At 43.9% G+C, this 16829-nt stretch overlaps 3 protein-coding genes across 4 annotated transcripts; 2 read left to right on the plus strand and 1 right to left on the minus strand.

Annotated features, from left to right (window-relative positions):
* Positions 1–11: 11 nt before the first annotated feature.
* Positions 12–3338, plus strand: LOC140220057 (receptor-like protein EIX2). The gene has a single exon (XM_072293293.1). It carries the CDS (start codon positions 226–228, stop codon positions 1639–1641), a length of 1416 nt encoding a protein of 471 aa, XP_072149394.1. The 5' UTR covers positions 12–225; the 3' UTR covers positions 1642–3338.
* Positions 3339–6375: 3037 nt separating this feature from the next.
* On the plus strand, positions 6376–11599 carry LOC117852369 (U-box domain-containing protein 34). 2 transcript variants are annotated; one of them, XM_034734432.2, is made up of 10 exons: positions 6376–6692; positions 6824–6945; positions 7068–7183; positions 8150–8239; positions 8610–8731; positions 8829–9154; positions 9287–9388; positions 9578–10006; positions 10244–10984; positions 11178–11599. In XM_034734432.2, the coding sequence occupies exons 1-10, from the start codon at positions 6512–6514 to the stop codon at positions 11361–11363; spliced, it is 2415 nt and encodes an 804-aa protein (XP_034590323.1). In that variant the 5' UTR covers positions 6376–6511; the 3' UTR covers positions 11364–11599. The 2 variants fall into 2 exon arrangements, with proteins under 2 accessions (XP_034590323.1, XP_034590324.1); XM_034734433.2 differs by lacking the exon at positions 8150–8239 and having other exon boundaries at positions 6377–6692.
* A 276-nt stretch (positions 11600–11875) lies between these two features.
* Positions 11876–15611, minus strand: LOC117852371 ((S)-coclaurine N-methyltransferase). Its single transcript, XM_034734435.2, has 8 exons — positions 15218–15611; positions 14465–14573; positions 14036–14260; positions 13572–13671; positions 13387–13497; positions 12854–12937; positions 12630–12688; positions 11876–12332 (listed from the first exon to the last, which is right to left on the minus strand). Exons 1-8 carry the CDS (start codon positions 15408–15410, stop codon positions 12140–12142), a joined length of 1074 nt encoding a protein of 357 aa, XP_034590326.1. The 5' UTR covers positions 15411–15611; the 3' UTR covers positions 11876–12139.
* Positions 15612–16829: the final 1218 nt, after the last annotated feature.

Here is a 16829-nt window from a genome sequence, read left to right on the forward strand (position 1 = left end):
CTCATCAGCAGCCAGCAGGTTCTTGCTGCTGCTTATTGCCGTTGCCGCCGCCACCTGGAACAGCTTCTTCCTTGTCGCCGATGCACGCGCACTGCAGCAACGACCCAACCAGCCAAACGGCGTCGCTAGCGCGAGCTGCGTACCCCACGAGAGGGAGACGTTCCTTCAGGCGAGCCGTCGCCAGCGACCCTGCAGGCCGCCTCGCGTCGTGGCAGGAAGAAGACCATGACTGCTGCTGCTGGAGGGGTGTCCGGTGCAGCAACGTTACTGGCCATGTGCTCGAGCTTCGTCTCCGAGCCCTGCCTGTCCCCTGCGATCTCAGTTACGATGACGATGATGATAACATCCTTGGTGGCCCCGATGACTTCGACGACAAAAGTCACAAAACCTCTATGTTTTGATGAAGCAACAGCTCTGCAATTCCAGATAGCTCCTCTGCTCTCTCTGGAGCGCCTGGAGCATCTCGATCTTAGCTGGAACGGCTTTCAGGAGGGATCACCAAGGCTTCCGGGGAGCTTGAGATACCTGAACCTCTCCAACACGGGGCTCGGAGTCGGCGGCGATGCCGGTATGGTCCTCTCTCAGCTCGGTATCAGTAATCTTTCAAGACTTCAATATCTCGACCTTTCCAACACTTGGCCTGAGGGTGTGGTGCCTCCTCAGCTCAGTAATCTCTCAAACCTTGAATATCTCGACACCTCCAAGATTGGGTTCTACGGTGTGCTGCCTCCTCAGCTCGGTAATCTTTCGAAGCTTCAGTATCTTGACATTTCCGGCAACGACAGGATGAACTCCTCGGATATGTCATGGGTAGAACAACTGCAGTGGTTAGGGTACCTTGATTTGGGGAAAGTAGACCTCAGCAAAGCATCCAATTGGGCTCATGCCGTGAACATGGTCCCTTCACTCAGGGTTCTTGTTCTTTATGACTGCAAGCTTGCATGTGCAAATCAGTCGCTCCCATACGTAAACGTCACTAAACTTGAGAGTCTCGATCTCTCTGCGAACATTTTTAATCATACAGCGGCATCTTGTTGGTTTTGGAATTTGACAAGCCTAGAGTACCTGAACCTTAGATTCGGTACTTTACTTGGTCAGGTCCCCGATGCACTAGCAGGTATGTCGTCCCTCCAAATCCTCGATTTTTCAGTGCGTAATTCTGTCATGATGCTGCCATGCTTGCTGAGGAGCCTGTGCGATTTAGAAATCCTAAACCTAGAAGGATCTCTTTCGTCTGGGAACATGACAGAGTTGATTGAGAGTTTGCAGATGAATTGTTCATACCAGAAAATACAAGAACTGAATCTGGCAGGTAACTTTATCAACGGAACCATACCAACTGGGATTGGGCGATTTGTCAGCTTAGTCACTCTCGAACTCCATGACAACAAACTAACCGGACTTGTGCCTCTTGAGATCAGTATGCTCACAAAGTTGACTGTGATGAACCTTGGTTCTAATAATTTGCATGGTGTCATCACAGAAGAACATTTTGCTGGACTTCGGAACTTAAGAATGATAGGCTTGTCTTATAATCAATTGGAAATTGCAGTAGGTCCTGAGTGGTTACCGCCCTTTATTAGACTAGAAGATGCGTATTTTGCATCTTGTCATATGGGTCCTCTGTTTCCTTTCTGCTGAAACATCTGCTGGATATTGACCGGATTGACATTTCAAGCGCAGGAATAGTTGATTAACTTCCCAATTGGTTTTCTACAGCATTTGCAAAGGCCACTCTTTTGGATATGTCCAATAACTCGATCCATGGGGGGTTGCCAAAAAAAACATGGAAATCATGTCGCTGAAAGGACTCTTTTCGGCTTCAAACCAACTAACTGGTCCAATACCCCTGTTGCCAAAAAACCTTACAAGACTGGACCTCTAAAGTAACTCATTTTCAGGACCTCTGCCATCAAACTTTGGAACTCCAAATCTCCGCTGGGTGCATCTGTCTTCCAACTCCTTCTCAAGTCATATCCCAGATTTTATTTGCGAACTGCAGGAACTACGTATCTTAGATCTAGCCAACAATCTTTTGGAGGGAGAATTTCCTCAATGCTCTGGGACGATGTCACAAATGAGTGCTCTTATTTTAAGTAAGAACAACCTCTCTGGCATGTTCCCATCTTTTCTGCAAGACTGCACACAGCTGGGGCTCCTAGATCTATCAGGGAACAAGTTCACTGGAAGGTTACCTATCTGGATTGGGGACTTGATGGAATTACAGTATCTAAGTCTAAGCAATAATTTGTTCTACGGGAACATTCCTTTCACCATTACAAATCTTGGGAAACTTCATGATTTGAATCTAGCAGGCAATAGTTTATCAGGAGCGATACCTTGCCGTTTGTCAAATTTGACGGCGATGGCAGGATATGGTAAGCATGATGGTGGTGAGCAAGATTGGTACTTTGATACATCTCCAAGTATGTTATCTGTTCTGACAAAGGGCCAAGAACTTCATTATGGTGGTTTTGCTCTTCCCAGCATGGTGAGCATTGACTTGCCATCAAACCACTTAATTGGTGGAATTCCAGAAGGATTATCTTCTCTTGAGCTTCTAAAAAATTTAAATTTGTCAAGGAATTACTTGAATGGAAAAATTCCAGATAAGATTGGCTCCATGCGATCATTGGAATCACTTGACCTCTCAAGCAACAAGTTTTCCGGGGATATCCCACAAAGCCTGTCAAATTTGTCATATTTGAGCTACTTGAACCTGTCATACAACAATCTATCAGGAAGAATACCATCAGGATCACAACTTGACACCCTTTACCTGGAACATCCAGATATGTACAGTGGCAACAGTGGCCTTTGTGGGCCTCCTCTCCGAAGAAATTGCTCAGGAGTTATTGCAAAAAATCATGGCTGTGGCAGTCAAAACAAAGCTGCACATGTAACCGAGCCAATGTTCTTCTACCTTGGGCTCGGGTCAGGATGGGTTGTTGGTCTATGGGTGGTGTTTTGCATCTTGCTTTTCAAGAAAACATGGAGGATTGCATATTTCCTCTTTTTCGACAAGGTGTATGACAAAATATACGTGTTCGTAGTTGTTACTTTGGCAAGCTTTGCCCAAAAGACAACGGCACGTTTGCAAATGAGGGCATACTACGAAGCAGCTGGTTTCTTTCCTTTGTGTTGCTTTGTGACGTCTCCACGTTTATTAGCTATGTGTGCTGTTTATTTTTAAGTTGAAGGTGCACATTTTCTTTTGCTTTGTGCACACTACCTGTCCGGATATGCAGAAAGGCCAAACAACGACATTATCTATCTGTTCTGAAGTTAACCGTTTCTTAATTCCTGCAATGGAAGCAATTACACCCTTCTGTTTTGCATTTGTCATGGAACCAAGGAATATGATGTTGTCACTGATAGGATTCGAAGGTCTTAGAGCAAGAAGAACCCATCCTAAAGAAAAAACAGACAAATCCACCAAATTCTGGTCGGTGGACAGTACTTGGTCGCACAGATGAAACGGCAGTAAAGTACGGCTGCTGGCAAAGAACCTGTCCTGACGAGAGGAGAACCTCCGAGCCGTCTGTCAGTCAGGCCGTCAGGCGGCTGTTGACATCTCCGTTGACCTACGTTTCTCCCCGGAATATGCTCTGGGAAACCGTGTGGTCCCTCCGTCGCTCGTCCCCTCGTGGCAACCGGTTGACGAGGCGTTGACCAGCACAGAGAGTGACCTTCTAGTAGCCTACCAGTGCAGTGCCAGGAGCCGAGTGCCGGCCTCTGGAGTTCAAGCGTTGTACACTTAGGGGCGTTTGATCCTCGAGCTAAAGTTTAGTCCGTGTCATATCGAATATTCGGAAACTAATTAGGAGGACTAAATATGAGTTAATTATAAAACTAATTGCATAGTTGGAGGCTAAACAGCGAGACGAATCTATTAAGTCTAATTAATCCATAATTAGTAAATGGTTACTGTAGCAGCACATTGTCAAATTATGGACTAATTAGGCTTAATAGATTCGTCTCGCCGTTTAGCCTCCATCTGTGCAGCGGGTTTGTAAATAGTTTATATTTAATACTTCTAATTAGTATCTAAACATTCGATGTGACATGAGCTAAATTTTAGGGAGGAACCAAACACCTCCTTATTACTCTTCTTTGACTGAAAATCTGAAGTAGAGTCACTGGCGACTGTTTTTCGTGTGGGCATCGTACGATTTTTGTCTGGTATATGGATTAGCCGTCGTTGTCTCGCCAGCGCGGCGTCGTCTAGTCGTGCGTAGCGCTGGAACAGTGCGCACCCTTCCATTTTTTGCGAGGAAAAAGCTAGGAAGCCCGGTGGTGTCGTCGTGATCCTCGAGAGAAACTGCTGGGAGACTAGACTACTGATGAGTGATGACAAGGGCGTTACATGGCATACACATAATGCGATCTACTGCTATGCACCATCACCACACACATCTTCATTGTGTTTTTCTTTCTTTCTTCGAGAGATTAAGAGTTGCTCCTATGCAGTTAAGATCGACCGCTCTAGCTGTGAGCCAGCGACTGCTCTAGCTTACCCTCTTCGTATCAAATTGTAGATCGCTTAATTTTTCTATGTTTATAAATTTTGCTACGTATCAAGACAATATATATCTAGTTGCACATATATATAGAAAAATTATAAATTTAAAAAAGTTAAAACAATCAATAATTTAGGATAGAGGAAGTATAAATCAAGGTTTGGATTATTTGGCGTAAACTCTCAGTGCCCCGTAGTCGATCTCTTTCACCGATGTAAAAGGTTTGGCATCACTCCCCAATTGCGAGTTTTTCAAAAAAAGAAAACCGATTGCGACTGTTATTACCATGTGCTACACGGGTGCCGATCGGTATAGAAAAGGGTGCATGTGGTTATTTTATATAATTTAACAGCGCCCATTGCTTCTTTCTTGCATTATATTCATTTCCCTCTTTGTAAAGCAATTCTGCCTTTGAGATGTAAAAGTGCAGAGATTAGGGACCCTCTCTCTACTCGACCCCTCCTGTACGTCAAGGTAAACCTTCAGCGATCACCAATATTCCGAGTAAAGTTTTCTTGAATTTTGAGTGTATACTCATGGATGGTCGTCAATTCTCTTGATGGACTGTATTCACATCAATCTGTGTGGCTGTGCATATAAAATAGAAAAAGATCAGCTATCGCATCCCCGTGATGTCACCAACTGCTTACGCCAGCATCTTTTTAAGGTCTCTCTCTAGAGAGAGAAAGTGAAAGACCAAAAGGGGCATAAAGAAAGTACGGTGGTGAGAAGATAAATAGGTAAAAGTGATATCATGGATTTTAGCTCTATCCATTAGCTATATCTTCAAATGGGAGTCTAATTGGTGGAAGTGCTAAACTTTAGATGGGTTAAACTTTAGTACTTGTTAAACTTTAACAATAGTACATCCAAATAGGCTACCAGCGACACCTCCCCCCCACACAAATTCAGAATTCTTATTACCATACTTTTTTTTTCAACTTCTATTTTTCCCTCTTGGAAACAATGCTTTGCTTTTTCTCTATTGCCGGCATTTTATTTCTTTTTTTTTGAACGTTGTGGCTGAATAAAATGGTTTATTTCTTTTTTTTGAACGTTGTGGATGAATAAATGGAACTCCTTAGTCCTTAAGGTTAGAAATGCTTTAAAGTGCAACTTGAAGAAACTTCCACGTACAAGAATCCTCTCCCCCATTTTAACCCCATTTGGGAACTATTCATGGTCGGATGAGCGTATCCATGAGATTGCTGATAACCTCTTATCCATTTACACCGCAATTACACATGTATTGGAGAAAGAAAGGCACATCCAGTCCAAGTCCAAGCATCTTTTACGATGGGTTTCTACAAACTATAATCATCTCGCAAGACCATTGTAGTTTGAAAATGAAGACAATTCGAGTATTTTGCACCTTATTTTCTAAGAAAAACAAGAATCCACATTGTCTATGTCGAAACGACGAGTGGTGGCCACCGAATATCGATCACAATCGATCCGTGCGATCCAGGACCAAGCATACTCGAGTCTCATGGTCAACTGGATCGGAAGAAATGAGATCCAAATCCCCGAAAATTTGCTTTAAACCTGAAATTAAGACCTTTAAACATCCTGTGGAGCAATCTCCACCGTCCAACGAGGTCAAAGCTCAACATCCCGAAACCAACGACCGATCGCAAACGGACGCTCCGCTCGGGCAGCTCCACCTTTCGTTCCAATCTCCTTCCCTTGGAAACTCGCCCGCCACGGACGCGGCTCACGTGGGTCCCACCCTGGGCCCCACCAACGATGCTTCCCCAAGCCTCCACGTCAGCATGAAAGGTCACAGTCGCAGCGACTGCAGCCGCAGCAGCATGCCAGCATCCATTGAACTGAGGTAACCCGTCATTAAACCCAACGGCCGCCCCGAGCTCCCAAAGGAACCTGCCCGGCCGTTGCTTCCCCGCCACCGCAGCCGCAGAAGCAGCGGCTGAGTTGACTTCACAAGGCCCTCTCCTCCTCCGGCGCCGCCGTTCCTGCTAGCCGCGGCCGGGATGGACGGTTCATCCTCGCCGGCTGAGGCCGGCGGGGTTGCCCAGGTAGCGGTGGCCGTGCGCGGGGACGGCCGCGGCAGCCGCCGAGCGGCGCGGTGGGCCGCCGCCACCATGGTCCCCGCCGGCGGCCGCGTCGCGCTCGTCCACGTCATCCCGCCCGTCTCCTTCGTGCCGTCTCCATGTAAGGAAGGAGGCCTCCCCTTCGATCACTTCTTCTCCCCCCACTTCTCTTCTCCTTTTCATTTCGGTTCGGAATCGGCGGCGAGCTGACGTCTGACGATGCGTTCCTCTCTCCTCTGGTGGCCGGTGAAGCGGGGGAGAGGGTGCCGGTGGAGAAGATGGAGCGGGAGGTGGTGGAGATATACGCGCAGGACCGCCGGGCGCGCGCGCAGGAGGTCTTCCTCCCCTTCCGCCGCCTCTGCGCCCGCAGAACCGTGAGTGCTCCTGCTTCTCCTTGCCGGTGCAGCAGCCGCGCAGCCATAAAAAACCCCGCTTCTATTGATTACTCTCGCTGCTAAGAGCGCCCCTTCTGATCGATGCAAATTGGATCCCGCAGGTGGAGACGGTGGTTCTGGAAGGGGACAGCGTCGCGGAGGCGCTGGTGAGCTACGCGGCGGAGTCCGGCGTCCGCAGCCTCGTGGTCGGATCCGCCTCCCTCAGCTGGCTCCGGAGGTGAGGATTTAATTCTGATGACTTTTTGTCCCCTTGGTAGGCTGGTACAGTACAGAAGTGGCTAAATTTTCACTTTTGAGTTGCTGAAATGAAAACTGGAGGACACAGGACAGGACATGGACCGGAAAGGGATTTCCCTTTTGAAGATGTGCCTCATTCTGCATGGAACATGATAGGATTAATTTTACTTTCTGTGTGGAAAAGGGTGGTAGCTGAATGAACATACCTTCTGTGTGGAAACTGAACCTCTATTTTCACCTGTTTATGTTTTGCATGGAACATGATATGACTAATTTTACCTCTGAAAGCGTAGCTCATTCAAGAGGTCAGGGTTCAACTTTATTAATTTTTTTCTACAAATTTCTTCTAGCACAAAAGGCTAGAGTTCGCTTTTGAGAGCACAAAGGCCAAAAGCGATGTGATGAGCACCGGAAGTTGAAAAAGAAACAAACTGACTAGGTAGCAAAAAGGATAATACCTTTTGAGATAGCGAGATGTGCCTACGCATTTGGCTGGTAAAATATGATAGGTGCATGCATGTACATTGCGATTGGTCTTCTAATTTTGATGAAGAACAAACCTCTTAAGTTTTAAGCATGTTTATGATTTTCAATTGAATATGACACGACTAACCTACCCTTGGCAAGAGTGACAGCAGCAGGGATGGTCCTGATTGATGCTGATCTGTGCTTTTTGCCCCAATTTTGGGGTATTTTGCAAAATAAAAGAGACTCGGTTATCTTCTTTTCTGGAAATTGGGATTAGCTCAAAGATGTACATGCAAAGATGCAAAAGAATTTTTCTTGGGAGGGCCTGAAACTCCCACAGGGTCTCATTAGATTTCGCCATCTTGCATCACAATTCAATTCACAAACCTCTGCTACAGTTTTTTCGTTCTGCAAAGGTTACCATACAATATTTCAATGACAAAATAGTTGATCTCATTGCAAATTCTATGATCTACAGGTGGTTTCCTTTTTCTGCTGTAGAGTTAGGTGCAATCAATATGTGCCTCAACTGCCAAATCTGTTTGGTGGATCTACTTTGTTGCTTGTGGTAGCCTGCTAGACTCTTTCTCGGTCCTATGTAACTTTAGTTAATTTTTTCCATTAGCTGTTTATGAAGTCGTACCAACTCCTATCAAGTTGAAAAGCTTAAAGCTCTCTACTTTCTTTCCAGTTTAAACCCTGTATATTCCATGTTGTGCTCTGTGTTTTCTGCATAACTTGTTGTTACAGTTCTTCTTGTCTAACTGTGTTAATACTTAATAGATATCACTTCAAAGGATAATATTTATATGTTGCTCGGTTGAACCCATTGTCAACACAGAATGCATAAGAAGAAACAAATTATGTTTTGCCTTTTTTTATCGCCACATTGGTTTCTAGTCAGTTGCTGATAAATGGCGCCCCTTTTCCTTTTTCAGGATGTTAAGGATCCAAGATGTGCCTTTTATGGTTCTGAAAACTATGCCAAGTTCCTGCAATGTATTTGTTGTGTCCCGCCGCAGATTAACAATGAAATTTGCAAATCTGGCTCGTACGAGCAGTATGTGTCAACTAGTTTCCTTTCTTTCAATACTTTTGTCTCTGTTTACCATTTGTGCTGAGCTCCTATTAACTCTTAAACATACATTTCTTTACAGAGTCAAACAATTCAAAGATTCAGTCAATTAGTCATAAAGCATTCAATCAAATACAGAGGGACTGGTTGCAGGACAAACACTCATTGAATAATCTTGCTGATGATGAAATACCAAAATATTCTGGAAATTCAAGTTCGGACTCATGCTCTCAAGTCTGCAGTTCTCTTAGCACTTCTTCGAATGCTGTTAAAAGTTCAGAAAGCCACAGAAGAGGCCTTTTAGGAAGCTTAGGTCGAAAGACACCAAGGAGAGAATGGAACAAAGATAATGATGCTATTGGCCAATTCAAGGAAATTCGTTATGTTGCCTTAACCTCAGTTGAAGAGGTCAGGGATGTTTTTCCAGTCTTGATAATATTCTGACTAAGGCTTGCATCCAGATGCATCATGCCATTTTCTGGTAACTGAGCCATTCTACAATATTGCAACGCTGACTTTGTTTTCTGGCTTGATTTGCAGTCTCAACCTGTAGATGAAGTAGCAACACTGAGGAAGGAGCTGAAGGATACTTTGATGATGTATGACAGAGCTTGTGAGAATCTAGCCAATGCTAAGGAAAAGGTCAGCGACAAGCTTTTTCTGTTTGTCAATTCACTACAAAACATTATTATTTACATGCTTTTAAAAGGTTAATAATAATCTTCTGAATTGGTTGCTACCATCTGTACTTTGGTCTTTCATTTAGCACCCCCCTCCTCTGGCGTAAGTTTTTTTTTTTTACATTTTATCTTTTGATCTCTGATATTTCAGATTCAGATACTTTCTGGCGAGTGCCATGAAGATGTGAATAAGGTGCAATATGCGCTACAGAGAGAGGAACAGTTGAAACAGGCTGTTGCAGATGAGAAGACAAAACATTTACATGCAATTGGAGCAGTTGAGATGGCAAAAGAATCATTTGCTCGCGAGGCCTATTCCAAACACAAGGCTGAATTTGTAGCTAACATGGTGTCTACTGAGAAGGCTAAGGTCGTGGATGCTCTTTTGTCAACAGGAAAAAGTTGCAGGCAGTACTCGAAACATGAAATAGAGCTTGCCACAGATTACTTTTCTGATGCAAAGAAGATTGGTGAGGGAGGCTATGGGACTGTATACAAGTGTACCCTTGATCACACTGAAGTAGCTGTCAAGGTTATTCAACAAGATTCCAGTGACAAGATCGATGAATTCTTGAGAGAGGTACATTTATCTATATTTTTCTAATTTTCTCATTGGACAGTAATGACTTTTTTCAATAGTTATTGAAACTTCAGGTGGTGATCAATCCACCCTTTTTTTTACATGTTATATTTCATATCAGTTTCAATCCGTTGTCCATACTCCATAACCATGCATGAGAGCTGCATAATAATATATATTTTGATCTTTTATTGTGGATGAAGGACTTACATGGATCTGTTGTGTCACTTCATTCAGGTGGAGATTCTTAGCAAACTTCACCATCCCAACTTGGTTTTACTGCTTGGTTTTTGTCCTGAAATCGGATGCCTTGTGTATGAATATATGGAGAATGGGAGTCTTGAAGACCAACTTATCAACAATAAAGGGCAACCACTCCATTGGTTTCTGCGATTCCAAATTATCTTTGAGGTATCTTGTGGGCTTGCTTTCTTGCATGGAACGAAACCAGAGCCTATCGTCCATCGTGACCTAAAGCCTGGAAACATCTTGCTGGACAAGAATTATGTAAGCAAAATTGGTGATGTAGGTTTTGCTAAGCTCATATCAGATCTCGTTCCTGAAGGGCTTACAGAGTACAGAGAAACTGTCATTGCCGGCACACTGTTTTACATGGACCCTGAGTACCAATTAACAGGAACAGTTCGACCAAAATCAGATCTTTTTGCATTGGGGATCATCATTCTTCAACTACTAACCGGCAAACGTCCACATGGGCTGATATGCAGTGTAGAAGAGGCAATTGAAAAGGGGATTTTGTCTGATATTCTTGACCGGTCTCAAACTGATTGGCCAATTGCTGAGGCAGAGATGCTGGCAAAACTTGGGTTGCGGTGTACAGCCTTAAAATGCAGGGACAGACCAAATCTTGAGTCGGAGGTACTTCCTGAATTGGAAAATATCCTGAGCAGGGTAACTGCTTCTCTGAAGCTCGAAAACATCATCGCACCAAGCCACTTCATCTGCCCTATATTGCAGGTAAAACTGGCTAAGGACCTTACTGCAAAATACCCCCTCCATTTTTATATATATGATGTTTAGGACAAGCTAATTAGATTGTCGCAAACATCATATATTTAAAATGGAGGAAGTACCGTTTCTTGCTCTAGCTAAATGGTAGAAGTTTCAATTTGCTCTAGCTAAATGGTAGAAGTTTCAATTTGTTATGCAGGAGGTAATGGAAAATCCTTATGTTGCTGCTGATGGCCACACCTATGAGCACAGGGCAATTAAAGCTTGGCTAAAAAAACACAAGGTATCCCCGGTCAACAATCAGAGGCTTCCACATCTATCCATAATTCCCAACCATTCGTTGCAAGCGGCGATACAGCAATGGAAGTTGCATACATCTTTTTGAAATCATGAGATGACTAGTATTTTTGTGTTTGCATATAATTTGATTCATCATTGTACCTTTTGAGTTCAGCTGTAAATAAATAGCTAATAGATGTATAATGTAGTAGCGTTAAAAGTTAGTGTTGTAGGGGGGAAAAGGTTATTTTGCTCGCTTAAGATTGGTGAGTGGTATAGCCTAACAGGCTTTTTGTTGTTGAAAGATTTAAAAATTATTACTGAAATTCAATTTTGGCTAAATGCTATATGGTCTGGTAGGTATGCTTTGCAAGGATACTTCTTATCAGAAGGGTCACTTTGGTTTTTTTGTTTTTAACTCTTGGAACGGCTATCTACCATGTTTCAGTGATTTCACTGAGATCAAGTAACAACATGATGAAATGCCAGTACTGCAATGTAGTCTCTGCACATCAATCCTTCTCAGTTCTGTAGTTCCATACTTCCATTCTTATGAAGGTGCCATTCTTATGAAGGTGCCATCCAGGAGACAGAAAGGTATGCTCTTTACAAAACATCTGAAGGAGTAACTCAATAACATATAAAACAAGGACTGATGACGTACAACATGAACTTCTAACACCATGATTTGCTATTTAATTGGTGAAACCACTGTGAAGCACCTTATTAAATACAAGTACAACTGAATGCATGAAAATGGGCTGTTCGTTTAGGCACACGGCAAGCTTACTGAATCACTACTGGGGCTACAGGGGAAACGACTTCTGAACGGGTGCTTCTCAGTGATTGTACTTTGCATGAGAAAAAGAAGAGCTGCAGCTCCTACTTCTTTTGGAACAGGTAATGTGCAACCATCCATTCATCACCATTATTGTACCCGAAAAGTTCAGCGACAGAGATGAAGAATGTCCGCCAATAAGCTATCCATTTGGTAGTTGATTCCTTCCCGTAAGTTTTTTCAAAAATGGGCCTAATGGAAACGATGCTCCGGTCCATACGCTTCAGCCACTCCTCACTGCAGAAGTGCTTAGGTCAATTAATATACACTGTATGTTGTATTCTCTCTTTCAGCGCTAATTTAGATATGACTTCATTGCCTGTCATTTAGTCCTTACATCGTATAAACTCGACAGTAGCAGAGTGCAAAATGAGAAACTCACAAGATCAAGATTGACATCCAAGTTTTCATTTCCTCGCTAATAGTCACAGACTACTCACAGGAGTTACTAACTAACTACTGGAACATTCAAAATCATGTTAGAATGCATGGATTATTATGGCATAGATAGTTTGGACTTTGGGAGGGATATACCTAGTTCTAGCATAATGCGTACCACTGACAAGCCAATGATTGACCACAGATACATCTTCCTGCATGAACATATAGTCAGTAAATATCTATATCCATATGTTGACCAGATTCAGTAAATATAAACGTTCATACAAATTTTGATCAGTAGCCAACCATTATTCATTTTTGGTGAACTGTGTAACAGAAGTACAATAAATAGAGAAATATAAATGGTTCGAAACCACCTGAAAGTAGAGAAGAAGGTTTGCCGATGGCATTGTTCCTCCAGTGAAAAAATATCTTGTGATCCAATCATCATCATTGTTATCCTGTTGACTTTATGAAGTTATGATGATTCACATGACAGCTACATATAAATTGCAACACTTCTTCACATCAAATCACCAATAACTTAAAAAAAGAGGTGAACTTATTTCATTTTTTAATAACAGGATAAGAGCCCACGACATTGGTGATGGTTAGGAATTATAACTTTATAGTTTACACCAGGGAACTCCTATGTTATTTTTCGGTAAGGATCAGATGTTGAGAAATTAAGTTCACTTGGAATGTATTTGCTATTAAGATTCTAAGTACGACGCGCATAAGCTGACACAAAACATAGCTACATGCCTACGTGCACCAGACAGATACAAATGCAGCTACCCTTGCTGGCGTTAACTGGTGGCAGAACGATCCATATAAAAAGCAAACCATTTTCTATGACGCCGGTACCAAGTGACCAGTGAAAATGCAGGATAATAGTTAGTAAATGTACCTCAAAATGATATGCAAATGTCTTGTGGCAGAAGAAGTGAACAAATAATAAGCTGTCCTCTTTCATCCACTTGGATATCTTCGTAAGAAGTGACTTGTAGTTTTTCATGTGCTGCATAACAGGCAATGAGTCATTTGCCTTGAAGAATAACAAAACGACAACATCAGAACAAAACTACATTATACCTCAAACATCTCAATGGATACGATCCTGTCAAAAGAACGCTGCATCTCAAACTTGCTGATATCTGCCACAATTATCTCAACATTTGATAGCTCATTTTCCCTAAACGTAATTGTAGTATTAGAGGCAGGGAAATAAAAATTATTTGGACAAATGGTGGTATAAGATCTATTGTCTGCATATTGGTGAAATAAAGATGCATACCAAACATAAATTTTGTTAAAACTAATCATAGGAAATAGGGTGAAACATATCATTAACCCACTCATGGTAGTGGGTTCATTAGCTGAAATAACTACAAATTAAACAAATAATTTAACATGACGAAGATGAAATAAAATGCAGTGTCGCGAATAGGTTGTAATGGCCATTTAGAAGTGTTATGTGGAACATGATTAAGTTGGCAGTACAAGGAAAAACAATGGACTCAGCAAACGACCTAAGCACTGAAACCGTTAACACTTACCTACATTGCTCGTCTATAAAAGCCTTTTGTGTGGTAGAGTTGCATATCCCTGTTACAATGCAGTTCCTATATTTCTTTGCAATGTGCAGTGAAAGGGATCCCCATCCACATCCAACATCAAGGATGCTCTGTCCATCCTGTATTTTTGCCCTCTCGCAATACAGTTCCATCATTGCAACCTCAGCATCTTCTAGGGTGCTTGAATCGTCAGGGAAGTAGCAGGAACTGGAAATATCAATGTAGCTGTGTTAATTGACAACAAATTGCAAGGTTCATGTGGATCCACCAAAAGATAACACATCATTGCTAGGAGTGAAAGATTACACATTGCACATCGGTCACTCAAAGACCGCCATATGAATGGCAGACTCATTGTTGGTCAGTCATAAGCAGAAGACCTGGTCCTAGCGTACACAGTGCGGTACGAACCTGTATTTGAGATTCCTTCCGAGCACTAACTTGAAAAATGTTGTTGGCAACTCATAATGTTGGGCTTTAGCTTTGTCCGTTTCTATCGCAATGGGCATCTCTTGAAGAGCTGCATCAAAAAGAAAAAAAAATTACACATAGCACAGTACTTGCAGGAAGAGAATGGCACGTGTGATTGGTTTATATGCTGCTACGGGAAAATTGGCCACTGCCACGCGAACTGAGAGCGCACTGGCAAGAACCTGCCCACCAGCGTTCTGAGTCCTCGACTCGACACTGATGCTCGTATTTTTCTAAATTTGCAGGCTCAGTCTTTTGGATGTGCACGTGTATGTGAGCGTCCGCGTATGTACTATGTCATTCGAAAAAAAAATTTAGCCACTACCACGAGATGTTAATCCCTCAAGTCAATATCCTGTAGCTACACTCCATCTTTGCGGTTTCCTTCTGACCTCGGCCATCAAAACCAAATCAAACGGTTTAAAACGCTCCTATTGGAAGCTACTGTTCTTCCTGTCCTCTAATGCGAGTACAATTTGTCAGAAGAAAAACCAAATTAATGGAAGCAATCCCACCTGACGGCCACGCCCTGCAAGTATATTATTAATAGAGCATTCCTCGCACCACTCGACCCAAAACCCCACCTTTCGCACGAACCCCCCAGCACACAGAACCGCCGTGCGCGCGGCACCGAGAGACGGCGGCGCCGTACCGGCGGCCGCCTTGGCATACATTGTAGAAGTTGGTACTTACAGTGGACGAACTGGAGGAGCTGTTGCAGCTGCAGCGGCGCGGAGGGGAGGTAGCCCTGGCGGAGGCGCTGCGCGAGCAGGAGCCGCGTGAGGCGCCGGGTGACCGCGTCCGGGATGAGGTTGCGCTCCAGCGCCGCCAGCGCCGACCGCGTCGCCGCCGCGTAGGCCCGCTCGGCCACGGCCGCCGCCACCATTGTTGCTGCCGCTTGTCGTCGTGTCGTACGTGCTCCTGCGGGGGCGCGGTTCCGGGTGGGAGAGAGGAGCTTGACGGCTGCCGGTGCTGGAGGAGGGAGAAGGAGAGGAGAGGAGAGGAGAGGAGAGGAGAGGCTTCGCGTCGCGGCTTTCGGTTGGGGTCTTGGGGATCAGCCTGTCAACTTCTTATCGCCTCCATCTCCGTGGGAGTGGAGTGGGCGCGGTTCTGTCATTCTGTGAACGTGAAACCGGCCACGTCTGCTGCGTGCTACGAGCGTTTCTTGTTCTTTCGAAAGTGCAAGACGACAAGGCCAACAACTGTGCTAGAGAGGGTGACACATTTGTCATGGCATGCTCCAATTTGCTGTCATGGTCCCTGCTCCCAAGTACCACCTAGGGCAAATTTGTTCATCGCCAGTTGATGGAGATAATTAACTGTGTTATTTTGCAGAAAAAAGAAAAGAAAGAAGATAATGGTGTCATATGAAAATGACAGGAACTAGGGTGGCCGATCTTCCGCCAGGTAAGGGTAACTCTCAATTCGTTGAAGTAGCAACACACTCGATCCGGCTTCTTATCAACAAGATCCGAACCCCGCAATCAGAGCACTACTTCTCCTCTGGTTATCAACCGTGGACAGCCCGATTGACCTCACCACGAAGGCTACCTCCTGCAAGCGAATCAAGAACACAAGCAAGAGTAAGAAAGAACACAGCTCAATTGCAGAAAACCTTGGATTAAGCACACGAAGTTGGGGTCTCACAAACCAATGAACAGCGACTGTCGATGACAGATTGAATCTAAGCAAAACCCAAACCGGCGACTCACTCAATATAAAGTGTTTAGGGTGTGCAAGACCCCTGGACGTCTCACAAATCGATGAACGGTGACTGACAATGACATATTGAATCTAAGCAAAATCTAAACTCTAACTTGGGCGACTCTACTCAATATAAAGTGTGTAGAGTGTGCAAGACCCCTGGACGTACCCCTAATGGACTCCAACACGATACACGGCCCAACGACCCGAAAGATGGTGGCATAGCACCCTAACAGATTCTGTACGTCCACTTATTTCGACGGTTACCATTGACTCGGATGGAATTTTGACATGGGACCGGCACCATTGGAAGCTCTATCAAATTATCTTTCCATCCATATATTTTTTTAAGGACATCTTTCCATCCATATGTAGAGCATCGAAATCGGACTCCGTATATGACCTGAACGTCCGGCAGACTACTCCTGGACTCCGAGGTGGACTCAAAGTTGATGTTGAAAGGATCTTTGATGTTGCTTGGGGGGGGGGGGGGATAGGCGGATCTGAAATTTTAGATAAACTTTTAGCGGAATTAATAACTTACGGAAACTTCGGAGATTTTCCGAATTCTTCGCAATTTGCGAAGATTTCGTAGAAATAT

Source organism: Setaria viridis, chromosome 4 (genome assembly GCF_005286985.2).
Source record: "Setaria viridis chromosome 4, Setaria_viridis_v4.0, whole genome shotgun sequence".
In the NCBI taxonomy this organism is placed as follows: Eukaryota; Viridiplantae; Streptophyta; class Magnoliopsida; order Poales; family Poaceae; genus Setaria; species Setaria viridis.

What these genes read in the sequence shown, in the direction of transcription:
- LOC117852371 (XM_034734435.2), bottom strand. Translation starts at nt 15,410, where the DNA reads ATGGTGGCGGCGGCCGTGGCCGAGCGGGCCTACGCGGCGGCGACGCGG. An exon ending in GCTCCTCCAGTTCGTCCACT is followed by an intron (nt 14,574 to 15,217) that starts GTAAGTACCAAC and finishes TTTTTGATGCAG; the next exon opens with CTCTTCAAGAGATGCCCATT. An exon ending in TATCCATTGAGATGTTTGAG is followed by an intron (nt 13,498 to 13,571) that starts GTATAATGTAGT and finishes CCTGTTATGCAG; the next exon opens with CACATGAAAAACTACAAGTC.
- LOC117852369 (XM_034734432.2), top strand. Translation starts at nt 6,512, where the DNA reads ATGGACGGTTCATCCTCGCCGGCTGAGGCCGGCGGGGTTGCCCAGGTA. An exon ending in TCCCTCAGCTGGCTCCGGAG is followed by an intron (nt 7,184 to 8,149) that starts GTGAGGATTTAA and finishes TATGATCTACAG; the next exon opens with GTGGTTTCCTTTTTCTGCTG. An exon ending in TCGATGAATTCTTGAGAGAG is followed by an intron (nt 10,007 to 10,243) that starts GTACATTTATCT and finishes CACTTCATTCAG; the next exon opens with GTGGAGATTCTTAGCAAACT.
- LOC140220057 (XM_072293293.1), top strand. Translation starts at nt 226, where the DNA reads ATGACTGCTGCTGCTGGAGGGGTGTCCGGTGCAGCAACGTTACTGGCC.